Source organism: Leptidea sinapis, chromosome 41 (assembly GCF_905404315.1).
Source record: "Leptidea sinapis chromosome 41, ilLepSina1.1, whole genome shotgun sequence".
Lineage (NCBI taxonomy): Eukaryota > Metazoa > Arthropoda > Insecta > Lepidoptera > Pieridae > Leptidea > Leptidea sinapis.
In genome coordinates this window covers 793,311-807,486 of record NC_066305.1, presented here as the reverse complement: position 1 = coordinate 807,486, position 14,176 = coordinate 793,311, and the positions used below count along the sequence as shown (strand labels likewise).

The window sequence follows — 14,176 nt, the reverse complement described above, 5'->3', positions numbered from 1 at the left end:
GTTTTTATGAATAGACAAGATGATATTAAATTATTTTTGGGAAGTATAAGTTTTCTACATACCTACACAGAACGGTGAGTTTAAATGTTGACTTGAAAAAAACAAGAAAATATTCAAATCATTTAAGAAAAAGTTTGTAAAACGCAAAAGTGCACACCTCATCATCTCATTTTCCTCAATATTCTATGGTGTGGAAAAAATATTATCTAATATATAAAATTCTCATGTCGCGGTGTTTGTAGTTAAACTCCTTCGAAACGGCTTGACCGAGTCTCATGAAATTTTGAGTACATATTGGGTAGGTCTGAGAATCGGACAACATCTATTTTTCATCCCCCTAAATGTTAAGGGTGGTCCACGCCAAATTTTTATTTAATTTTTTTACATTTCTTTATAAATTTGTATGATTATGAGTCAGCATTAAAAAATACATACAACTTCAAATTTTCACCCATCTGCGATCATCAGTTACTTTTGCATCGCGAATAATATATATATATATAGTGTCTTAGTTTTTTATAAAAAAAAATCATTAAACGACTGCGAATTGAACGCCTTCGAACGAATTCTGTCCCTGCCACATACACCGATCCATAAACACAGACCCACGGATGTCTAGAAGAGATTTTTTTATGTTATTATTCACTGTTATGTTAAGGAGAATAACTATTGTTATTAAAATATATATTATGGACCTATAGAGAAAAATGCTTTTTGACATGTCGAGAGTAGAGCACTACCTCGAGTTGAATTGCGTGTTGAATGAATTAATTGACCTTAAAATAACTAAATTTTTATTGGAACTAAGTGTATATGTACACATGATAAAAGAACTTACTATAAATACTTACATGGACATTAAAATCAAAATATTTCCATAATGATATTGTTACATATTGTCATGGCTACGGGGTTGGGAAACTGGCAATATAGTTCCGTAAGTAATTTATTACACGTAGCACCGATAATATACTTTTTACACACTAATAGTGATCACTAATATGTATACTAGACTCACAATGTATTAGGCAGAGTTTGCGTTCAGTTGTGTTGACCGCGCTTTGAATGCAACGCCACGCAATGACAAGTGTTCAGGTGAAATCTGTCCAAATAACAGTATAACCAAGCCTAAAAAGGATGCAGTGTCGTATTTCAAGTAACTGCCCCTTTAAATTAACAAAATTATGTAAGTAACTTGATATTTTAATCTTTTTGCTACATAATTACATTTCAATTGCTACAATAAAATACATCTACGACGAAATGTACGAGAGACGTCTGTCTCTTTCGCACATTTTGCACCATAGTCAATGAGCTTCTTATAAGCGTATACAATAGACTTTGAACATTACTGCCACGAAATAAGGTGTTAATTTTAATGAATGCTTTAATGTTACCTGTATAAGTTAATGTATAAAACGCCGCCTGGACATTTTTGGTGACCTTTTAATAGGCGATTGCGAGCCTAATTGTTTATAGTACGTCAATGCCAATGATACAATGCTAGTTATATCACACTGAAAACTTTATCGCTCCGTTACTGAGTGAATCCAATATATCAATTATTAATTTCTCGAAAGATGCAAAACAATAAATACAAAATAATACACAAAAATAAACTAGTAAAGACGTTGTTTATCCAACAACAAGCTATATCACACACGACCTTAATGTGTACGGCATTAGGTCGAGATTGGTACCTTTGTAATATTATAACTCTATATTATTAATACCTCTGTATTATTTCAAGAGCTCAAGTATCCACTTATACTAATAGTCGATGGACAATACTTACCATGACTTTTGATGGACCAATATCAAAGAATAGCCACTGCTATATCTATACATTGCAGCAATGTAAAACATTTATTCACTTCAGAGGTGTTTTTGACAAATAAACCCTAATTATGATCAAATTTAAAAATTAAATGAATTATCGAATTATGATCTCTGGGCGACCAATAGTTATAATTATTTTATCATATCTCCTCAGTGGAATTATGAAAAAAAAAACTTAAAATTAGTTAAGACATTCAATTATTTCAGTATGGATTTGTAACAAAAATACAAAATTGTAGGCCTTGAAAAGCTAAGAGATTCAAACATAAATTTACTGTAGTAAATTGGTGATTTTGGGACTTGTTCAAAATTAGTGCAATATGGACACAAGCTTGTACAAATTAAAAGTAAAACACAGGCGCCAAACATACGATAAACAAATTCAAATACGACAGTGAAAATTAGATTAAATAACGGAACATATTTAATAAAAATAACGGAGAAAATAAAATATGTAAGCGCCGATAAAATATATCTTTAAGGGTCAAAGGACACAGCGAATTAGCAACACAGCCATCAAGCTGGTAAAAGCATGACATCAGTCGGTATATTTAAAAAGGCTCGATGTATGAATGACATCATCAATTTAAAAAATGAAATGGGATTGGTGCTGCGACGGTGTGATATTAATATTCGGAACGATACATTGAAGATATCCAATATACCTACCAAATGTGTGAAGTAAGTTTAATAATATATCGATTGAGACGGAGTATTAGATATAGAGGACTGGAGTTAATGATGGTGTAGTTGGTGGAGGCGTAGAACCATTTGGTTGCTATGCAACAAGTTGTAAATTTTGAAATGTACCTAATATTAAAAGAAAATTTGGGCTGGGAGTATAATTATTGGTAATAAGATGGATCACTTAAGCTCTGTTCAAACTGAGGCGAATAACGCGCGCGACACGGGAAGCGTTTTAGAGGAATTCGCTCGCTCGCTTAGTCTCTCAAACTGACGCGACTTCCCACGTCACATTTTTGGTTCTTCATTGGAGAAACATCATGCATTGTGAGATCACACAATCCCGCAGGGAGCATCCCGCTCTTGTTTTGCTTCAACTTGAGCGACTACTCGCGTCAATTTGAACACGTCCATCCAAGTTAGCTGACACAATCGGCGCGAGTGACGTCCGTCTCGCGTCCCGCGCGATAGTAGCCTCAGTTTGAACAGAGCTTTAATTTGTCCTCTGATTTCAATAACGGTTTTACCTTAGATTAAGGATTTGTCTCCGCTGCTATCCAACTGGATGACCGCACCATCTAAGAACTTGCTCTTCTGTTTCTCTCTCAAAGCGCCATTGGTTTCCATTTAGAAATGAATTTAGAAGAAGAATTTAGAATTTATTTAAATTTAGAAGTGATGTCATATCCAATTTTGAATAAAAATATTTGAATTTGAATGCTTGCTCTACTTCAATATCAGTATTATAATAAGATAGATTTTTAAATGCGAACTTTTATCATGGGTTTTGCAAAATTATTTATTAATAATTAAGTTAATAGTACAATCCACGATGAGAGGAGTATGTAATAATGATACTAAAATATAGTTGAAATATTTATTACTATAGACTTACAATATAATAGATAGAGAATAGAAATCTTAGACGAATGCGTGACCAATTATATTTAATACTAGCATTTACCCGTGACTTCGTGCGCGTGCAATAGCAAAATGTGCACTTTGTAAATAATACACAACAAACTTCTGTGGATAATACATTTTTGTAGCTACCAACTATAGAACTTTCATCCCCCTTTTTCCTCCCCACACGGGTCAAAATTTTAATAACGCTAGAACAAATGTTTATTTTTTCTTATCAAATGCCTAAATACAAAATTTTCCTGGTGTTTCTTCGATAATGACGAACTTTCATATAAATATCCACCCCCTATTTCAAATCCTATCTCTGCACTAAATTCATGAAAATCGGTTCAGTGGTTTAGGCGTGAAAGCGTAACAATAAACCTTATATAAACATTTATAATATTAGTAGGGATATTATATATATTTGTCAATGCGTGCGATATGTACCGTTTAATATTCAAAATAGTAAGAAGCTAATCAACTGTTCCTGATTGTTTATGTCTTCTCAATCAAAATCAGTTACAGTAACTATAGATTCGCGTATCATTTCTATCTTGCTGTACCACTGTTAGAGGTGTTTTTCTCTTTAGCTAGTATATTGTAAGTTTATGCTTATAACTCATCTGGCAAATTTTTTTTTACGGTAAATGAGGACAAACGAGCGTACGGGTCACCTGGTGTTAAGTGATCACCGCTGCCCACATTCTCTTGCAACACCAGAGGAATCACGGGAGCGTTGCCGGTCTTTAAGTGTACGCGTTTTTTTTCAAGGTATCCATGTCGTATCGTCCCGGAAACACCGCACAAGATAGCTCATTCCACAGCTTTGTAGTACGTGAAAGAAAGCCACTTGAAAACACTGTGGAGGTCCGCCACAGATCCAGATGGTGGGAATGATATCCTAACTTGTGGCGTGTCGAAGGTGGAATTTGGTGGCAGGAATCAGGTGAAACAGCTCTTCGGAATATTCCCCGTGATAAATGCGGTAGAAGACACACAATAAAGCGACGTCACTATAGTTAAATAAAGCTACTCACTGATATTTCTATCGGGAGTGAAGTTTTATTTACTAGAATAGCAGTAGTTGTAGCAATAGTAATAGTTTAAAAAGTGACAGGCGAATTTCGAACCGGGAGTTTTGTAGTTAGAGTAAACGGCTATTCATATTGCACAACCGTCACGTCATCATCATAATTATAATAATTGTATAACACACTAAAACGTGTTAAAACAGACTGTTTGTATCTGAAATATGTTTTCGCAGGTGTTCAAGAGTTAAATACATCATGAGGTAAGTCATTACAATAATCATCGGCATGATCAAGGATCATAGAATTTACAAAAGTTACAGTGTTCTATCAAAACTTGAATTATTGTTGATTAGTCATATTCAAACTCACACGTTGGAAAATAATAGTTAGCTGGCCGGCCAAGTTTTGTTAGTTTTAAACGAAACTAACTACTTCTAACGAAATTTGGATACTTATGGATTTCTGTCTAATTCAATAAATTAGCTGACTGGCCTTAGCTGACGGACAGGAGACCAATCGATTCCGTAATGGTCTCAGTCAGTTACTTAAGGCGACACTAAATGCCAGCGACCTTGAAGCGATATGAGTTGACGCCAAGCTTATAGTTTCAAAATTCTTGCGTGGAAAACGTAAAATTTTAACAAGCGCAAGCAGTTATACGCTTACAACTCTCATTATTGATTACTAAACTGAACAGATGTACCGTATGTGTGTGAGTAGTACTAAACAAATGCGTCATGCCGAGAAAAAACTTGTTTAACTCCAGTGAAAAGTGATAGTTCAAAATAGCTCTTGATTATTAACTATAACCAACAGCAAACATTAGCAGCCTTCAAATAAGACTTAAGGGTATGTGTAACTTGATAAAGTAGTGTTCATAGCTCCAAATGCTATATTTTCACCACAAAACTTGTATAAAAACACCATGCTTGCGTTTATGCTTACCCTTCGCCTTAAGGTTGGGGACCGACTACCCCTACACTCAACTCCGCTTTCGATGGCTTTAATATATCCATGCTTTTTTATTTTTGAGGGCGTGAAGAACATTTTTATTGTAGACATACTTTTTGTAGCTATCAATGATCAAGAGTTAAAATAACAATTTGTAGATCATTTATCTTGAGGATTCTTGGCTATATCTATATAAATAAAATTATAAAGGCTTACATTTCTTTTTAATACATCACGGAAAAACTACTAGATACATTTTAATTCAGTTTTCTAAGTATTGTTCCTTATACACTTTGCTCTAAAAAAAACATATTGCATATATAAAATTATTAAAGTTATAAGAAACAACGATTGTTATAAGCATTCACTCATTCGTATGTACGCGAACGAAGCTGCGGGTATCAACTAGTTTCTAGTAATAAAGTTGTTTACGTACGTTTCAATTCAGCTAATTAATTCATAACACTTTTATGCGTGTAATATTCCATAATCAAATCAAAAGCCACCGCGTTCTAATAACGCTCAGTTTTATCCGAGTCATTGTCTGTTCATATGACGTCAGCATTTATTAAGATTTTATCGTTTCTTGCAACTATGAAATGCACAACACTATTGTGTTTTGCTAACCTTTGAAAATCATTTCAGTAAAACCGCTGATCAATTACGTTACTTAAATTTACCTAGAATCAAGGTACGATGCATAGATTCATGTTTGACTACTTAAAACTAGAATTCGGTCTTTACCAAACCTTTACAATGACACAATTATGTCCTTGTTGATTCGGCCGTTTTCAATAACCTATCTATCCTTAGTTTAACTTACTAGAAGTAGACAAATTTATCCTTTTACACTTACTATTTAATAAACTATCGACATAAAGCATAGCATAAATATTGATAGATCTTGTCAATAAACGGTGACAGCAATGTATCCGTAACTAGAGATACGTTATTGAAAACGGCCGTAAAACTTAGATCATTTATACATCTAGCATAGTCTATGCTAGCTGTGAAAACGTCGAATAAATTAAGCTAAGAAGTAACCTCTACGTTGAGCAATGCACGCACACAAACACATAGTGTCATGCAAATCGTGAGTGTAAGACATAGCTTGTCACGCACACAAAACTTAATATTACTGGCCTGTTTTTATCGGTTGTCTAACAGCAAGAGACTCTATCTAGCCTTATAAATTATCTATGGGTTAAAAATACTTTAGCAAAATGAAAGAAGGAGTAAACAATAAGACAATTACATGCATAAGAGTCTGCAAAATTTGTACACTCTAAGTAGTTTAGTCAAGATATTTCTGATGTATATATATTAGAAACAGTTCGTTGGTTGCAAATGATTTTTTTTTATTGAGTATAAATTATAGATCTAAAATTGATATAAGTCTCTTCAAAAAAGATTAGATAAAATTAAAAAAAAAACTTAACACTATAAAAATTTGCAGTGCATTTTGCAATTTTAAGCAAGCACTTTCCGACCGATGAAGTTACAAATATGTCTCGTAATTTTGTTGATAGATAAAATAATGCGAATTATGTCATAGACTAAGAGTTTGCAACAAAAGAACAATACGGAATCGTATCAAATCAATGTGAGTAGATGAAACTTACAATTAACGTCTTCTGGACAGGTCTTGCAGCACCTTCCTGGCAGCAAAACAGGTGAATCACATGATGGTTCTGGGCACTCATTTTTGATATTCCGACAGTGCACCTTTGCAACAACTCTCCTCTTCTTTTGTACCTGTGACAGAGTAATTCATCATTCATCATCATCATTTCAGTTGTAAAACGTCTTCTGCTGGACAAAGGCCTGCCCAAAGATCGCGATGATGATAGGTACTGCGCTGCCATCCAAACTTCGAACTTCTAAAGTATACTCATTAAAATAAACACAGAAAGAACGCTTACAGCCATTCGAAAAATTGAATATTTCACCAAGGCGAAGTTTTTATATTTTTTTTATGGAAAAGGAGGATAAACGAGCGTACGGAGATCAGTTTACTTCAGGTGATCCTGAAGTAAACTGATCTCTTGCAATCCATTTACATCAGATGAAACACAGGAGTGTTGCCGACTATTTAGAAATGTGATCGCGCCTTTTTGAATGTCGTATTGTCCTGGAAACACTCCACCTTCGCACGACACGCCACAAGTTAGGATATCATCCTCACCATCTTGATGTGTGGCGGTCCTCCACAGTGCGGTTTTCAAGGAGCTTTCTTCCACGTGCTACAAAGCTGTGGAATGAGCTTCCTTGTGCGGTGTTTCCGGGACGATACGATACGGGTACCTTCAAAAAAAGCGCGTTCACCTTCCTTAAAGGCCGGCAACGCTCTTGTGATTCCTCTGGTGTTGCGGGAGATTGTGGGCGGCGGTAATCACTTAACAACAGGTGACCCGTACGCTCGTTTGTCCTCCTATTCCATAAAAAAAATCTGTCCACAGTTTACGTGGAAGAAAGTTCTTTAAAGCTCTCTCTGTTCAGGAATGGGAGACATCCGGATGTTTTTTTAATGAAAATATTATAATCAGCTGATGGTATTTGATATGCACTGCCCATTACAATGCAGTGCCGTTCAGGATTCTTGAAAACCCCATAAATTCTGAGCCGCACCGCAATTGCGCTTGTCACCATGAGACATAAGATGTTAAGGCCAGTAATTTCACCAGCTCCAGCGCCCTTCAGACTGAAACACAATAATGCTCTCACATTACTGCTTCACGGCAGGACAAGGCGCCGTTGTGGTGCCTATAATCTATACATCCTGTGCAAAGGAGCCTCCCACTTGATGGAGGTAATGGTGGGGATGATATTCCAATCCGTGGCGCATTAATATCGATTGATAATGCAAAATACAACCATTTTAATTGTTCTATAATAATAATGTTATAACATTTATAATAGAATATTTAATAATAATTAATTATACATAAACTACACTATTAATTTTTACTATGACTTATCGTCATTTGTGCCTATTATATTTCTTAAAATGAAACAAGAGTTTTGTGGTACTGAACGGAAATATTAAAAAAATACTTTTGACTTAAGAGTTGCCAAATATTTAAAATAAAAACTCCGTCAATAGTTTTTCCGTATTTTATTGTGCTTTCATTTGATTCAATTGACGACCCATATTGCCCAGTGTTTAGTGACCTTCCCTACTGAACTCAAGATCCCGGGTTCGAATCCCAGTAGAATATGGATGTTTACTTATGAGTCATGTATGTTTATCTAACAAATAAATAATGATATAATAAGTAAATATATCGTTGTCTTGCAACTCATAGCACTGGCTTTGCCTAATATGGGGCAAGATAATTTGTGAAAGTGTGTCAATATTAAAAAAAAAAAGACTACGAGTAATAAATAATATAGGACGATAATAGTACTGCTACAATAAAATTACAATCAAACGCTTTCCCTCTAAAAATAAGTTGAGACTTGTAAATAATATAGGCATTTAAATTCACAAAGTAACTGGATAAACGGGGTTGAATAAACTTAACTCTAAAAACCTATTTACTTAATACACGCCGCAAAACTTTCCATAAAACCTGCACATTCATAGAAATATGTTGCCCTTGAGAGGAACTCTTCATTATCCTGCGTACCTCGCTTCATAAACAGGATTATTTTATTTAAGAAATGTAGTTAATGTTTTTTGTGAATCTTTATTAAAAGCGAGCTATTAAAGGACACTTTGATGAACCTCTCCTTACTCAGCTTGTCAATATGTTATTTGGTGTACAATGTTTTGATTTTACTTTTACGGTTTTATCAGTAATAGCAAAATTAGGAATGGTTTTTTTATTAAAAATATTTTAATAAACTTGCTTTTTCCCTCGACTTCGTCCGCGTGGAATACTTAATTTGGGCAGCATTTTTTGTATTTTTTTAGAAAACTTTTCAAATAATACATATATAAACTGTTCTCGCTGCTAGCGGCGCTCTTCTATGTCACTGTGGACAGTCTCTTTAATAGTAATAATAATCTCCTTTTTTATCCCCATAGGTAAAAGATTCGGTCGCTTTTTTTTTATGGAATACGAGGACAAACGAGCGTACGGGTCACCTGTTGTTAAGTGATCACCGCCGCTCACACTCTCTTGCAACACCAGCGGAATCACAGGAGCATTGCTAGCCTTTAAGGAAGGTGTACGCGCTTTTTGAAAGTACCCATGTCGTATCGTTACGGAAACATCCCACAAGGAAGCTCATTCCACAGTTTTGTTAGTACGTGGAAGAAAGTTTATTGAAAACCGCACTGTGGAGGATCGCCACACATCCAGATGGTGGGGATGATAATTTGTGGCGTGTCGTGTGAAGGTGGAATTCGGCGGCAGGAATCAGGTGAAACAGATCTTCGGAACAGTGCGGTAGAAGACACACAATAATGCGACGCGACTTGTCTAACTCTGTACGCAGAGCCAATTGATCCAGACGTTCACAGAGCACTGGAGCCCCGACAATTCGAGCTGCTCTGCGTTGCACGCGGTCAAATGAATCGAGCTGATACTGGGGTGTGCCAGACCAGAGATGACGATAATACTCCATCATATTTGGCCGGACCTGCGCTAGAATGTAGGCCGGCTTGAAGTATTGCCGTGCTCTGTTTATGTATGTATGTATGTATACATATGTGTATATTCTATATTATATTAACATTTTACCTTATGTCAAATTATATGTAAATAAAATCTCCATCCTACAAGTTTAGGTTACCTGGAAGAGATCGCTGTTATATAAATATTGTAACTTTATATATTTTTAGTGCAATAAAGTATTTTCATTTATATACGTACTGGTAAACAGTCAATAGCTCTGTGCATCGTTGTTAACAACCCGTTTCTATTTTGTTACACTGGCTCTCAAACTATATTTTTACACAAATTATCTTGCCCCAAATTAAGCATATTATATAGCCTGTGTCATGGGTTGCAAGACAACGATATATTTAATACAATATACTTACTTAAACATACAAAAATACATAAATACATTTAAACATCCATGATTCGGAAACAAACATCCATATTCATCATATAATTCCTAGCACCTAATGGGATTCGACGGGACCTCTAGCTTAGTAGGTAGGATCGCTAACCACTCGGCTATACAGGTCGTCAAACTGTTCTAACTTACGATTATAAAGTATTATACTTTATATTATACGTACCGGTATACACTCACATTTGATGCAGTACATTACGCCAAAAGGTGGGCCAAGATCAGCGAACCAAGTCGATCCTAATTCTTTAGCTTGCTTGCCAAATTGACATTCTGAAACAAAAACGGTACTGTTACAACTAATGTCAGTGTTTGGAGATATCATGAATGGGGATAGATTTGTAGACTATTTAAATTGAATCAATTTATTGTAGAAACACTCATGTCACAAATAATTATTTTTATGATAAAAGCGGTGCGTATCGTATGCACGTATGTATTAACCTTATGTGTGTATATCGACAAATAAAATAAGATTTAATAAAAGTTACCGGAGAAATACAGATTTTTAATGAATATCTTAACACTTACAAATGAACTAAGTAACAGAACAAATTAAATAATAGTTTACTGCGAATTTCTCTAATATATATATAATATTATGCGTGTATACAAAGTACATCCGTCAAAAGTGAAAACTGCATTGTGCATTAAGGCTTGTGTATATGTCAATTAGTGGTTTTCTCCGTGTAACTGTTCTTTATTGAATGAATATAAATGAACAAAAAAAATATATGTTATTTATTGAACTTTATATTTTAGTTTGAACGTTTGAAATCATTCTTATAATATTATAAATAGATGAAAAAAAATCTCCAAGTGAAGCCTTTCTTGTTTGAATTTTTGTAACTACTTCTAAACGGCATTGAATTTCAGTATTTTTCTTACGCATAAATTTTTGGCTAGATATTTTTCACAAAGTGGACGATTGGCGACTCAATATAATGACTTATTAGGTTAAAAATAACTATTCCTTGTTTTCTATATAAATTCGCATGGGCAGATCCGTGCGCGGGCGACGGGCGGCAGTGTAAGTCGGACTGTCGGACGGAGAGGTCACGCTACTTGTTGTAATTTTATGGTGCACTAATTCGCGCATCCCGCTCTAGTGACACTTGTTTTATTTCAGTATGAGGTACTTATTGTGTAAATAATAAAATCTCATTTTGCGTCGTGCGTGCGGGCTGCTGTTGTCGAACTATCGATACTTTGGTTATCGATATATGATTTATTACTCGTATAAGCCGGAAATCATCTATAATACCTATAGGGCTATCGATACAAAATTTAATATTTAGGCTCAAATATACTATAGTATTACTGTGTATCGAAAATATCGATAGTTTATCGAGTTTATCAATTATAATATCCTATTGATAAAGGACTGAAACACTTTTGCGTGTCATGACTGTCATTTTTATTAGGTAGGTACATTTTATTTCTATGGTACAACTCGGGCGAATCAACATGACACCTGGCTCAAATGTCGTTTAGGCAATGTACAGCGGGACTCGAACCTACGACCGGCGTTCCGTGCCAGTGCTCTCCCAACTGAGCTAACCGTTCGAGTGACGTATCGTCATAAAATCTTGTATGCTTTGTTCAACTCTCAGGTTGTGGCTTCATCTACAGGATCTACTTTACAGTTGATAACCTCAATCAAGTAAATTTTCTACAATAGTAGAGTAGTAGTAGTATACAACAGTAGATTTACAAGAGCAAAATCGGGGAAAACATCTCGCTCCGCCCAGATACTCAAGGCCGTTGGCAGATACAGCACTCTTAATCTCTAAACTGCATATGAAGTCTTGGTACATGTTGCTAGGATGAGACATTATTTCAACCTCTTTGAATGACATTACAATTACCACTATCATATTTATGTTCTTCTGGTGCGCATGACGGCAGAATAAGTATATCAAGGTATACTCACGTCATGCATTTGAAAATCTCTTCTTCAACTATGATCGCCTGGTACCAAAACGCTATATAATGCTACCTATCTCACTTTTTCCCACGTTAAATTTTATTAATTTACGTGTGTGTCTCTTATTACTGTAGCTGTCTTTTTCGTTTCATCAACTTTCAAATCACAACAATGCCAAAAATGTTTTCACTTCAATAAAAGCCTAAAGATCGGCAGATATAATAAAGTAAACATATTATTCATATGCTTATTAATACTATTAGTTACTGAGACATTGTTGCAGATAACATAACTTATTAACATAAGCAACTGTGTAACATAACATAATATTGATAAATGTCTAATTAAAATTAATGTCTATTAAAAGTGCTATGACTAGCTTCTATTTCATGGCAGGGCTAATTTCTAAATAATAATAATAAAGTCTTTTTTAATGATTTTCCATTTTATTTTCTACATTTTAGTGTTAGTATGTTAGTACGGTTAGTTGACAAACATGATTATTTTTTTAGTAACTTTTATGTTACTAAGTTAAAATGCATGCACTATGTTAGTTTTCTTCAGAATTTTCAAATGGATCCCAGTTGGGTAAAGGCCTCCTCCATTCCTTTCTATTTTTTCCTTTTTCGAGCCAGTTAGTTCTGCCAATCTCTCTGATCTCATCGGTCCACCTTTTATGTGGTCTGCCCACATTTCTCTTTCCTGCAGGTCCCTTCCATGTTGTGGTCTGAATGGTCCATCTAGCGTCTGTTAGTCTGGAAATGTGTCCATTGCCATTTCTAAATAATACTCTCAAAATTTATTATAATCAGCTTAGATAATTTATACGTCTAGATAGTTTGTTGCAGCTATGACCGTCGAAAAAAATATCTGCAGATTGTTAACCTGTACAATTTGTTGCGTTTTTAAAGTGATAAGCCTCACTTCTAGGATTAATACACAAATAAAATTGTGTAGATTTAAAAGAGCGACATCTCAAGTCAATTTTTGGGGTTGAGCAGGTTATCAACTGTAAAGTAGATCCTGTAGATGAAGCCACATCCTGAGAGTTGAACAAAGCATACAAGATTTTATGATGATATGTCACTCGAACGGTAAGCTCAGTTGGCAGAGCACTGGCACGGAACGCCAGAGCTCGTAGGTTCGAGTCCCGCCTCGTTCATAAAATTTTGTTTACAAATTTTATTTGTGTGCAAGCCTCTATTTTCAGCAACACTTGACTTATCTCAAGAGTACAAGACGTAGCTGTCATACACACTTGTAATAAACGTAGCCTTTTATATAACTGTTGTATAACTTTTGTTATTAATAAGTTGTTATAATCTGTAGTACTTATCCATTTATTTACGGTAAGCTTAATATTGAACTAAATAAAAAACTACTTAAAAAGCTCTGGATCTGTAGAAAAAAACTCATATATAATATTATATTTGTTGTGACAAAATTTAAATTCCATCACTTTGAAATCAACTTGCTTAACTTTTTGAAGCATCATCTTTATTTTTTTGTTTTTTTTTTATTTATTTTAAGCAAACTTTACAGCATTTTATCCTACAGATTAATTCTATATTATATACATGTTTGGCAGTTTGGCAGATTAAATTATTATGAAATAATAACGCTGGCAAATAAATGGTAAGTAATTATATAAAATAAAGAAGACGAAGAAGTCCTGAATAATGTGTGCTTGTGATACATGATTATTAAATAGATATGTGTATAGTGTGTATGAATATGTGAGTGTTATGAGTTGTGAGTAGTGTGTAGTGTTCAGTCTAATGGGCATCGTTCTCAGTTTGGGACACGTGCTCGA

The 14,176-nt window shown here is 34.6% G+C and overlaps 1 protein-coding gene across 1 annotated transcript in view; it reads right to left on the bottom strand.

Moving 5' to 3' along the window:
• Positions 1–14,176, bottom strand: part of LOC126976493 (dorsal-ventral patterning protein Sog) — a 177,186-nt gene that overhangs the window by 72,306 nt on the left and 90,704 nt on the right. Inside the window, exons 2-3 of the mRNA XM_050824850.1 lie at positions 10,606–10,709; positions 7,034–7,166 (exon numbers count right to left, since the gene is read on the bottom strand). Of these exons, the coding sequence (XP_050680807.1) occupies positions 7,034–7,166; positions 10,606–10,709 (237 nt within the window). The remainder of the gene's footprint in view (positions 1–7,033; positions 7,167–10,605; positions 10,710–14,176) is intronic.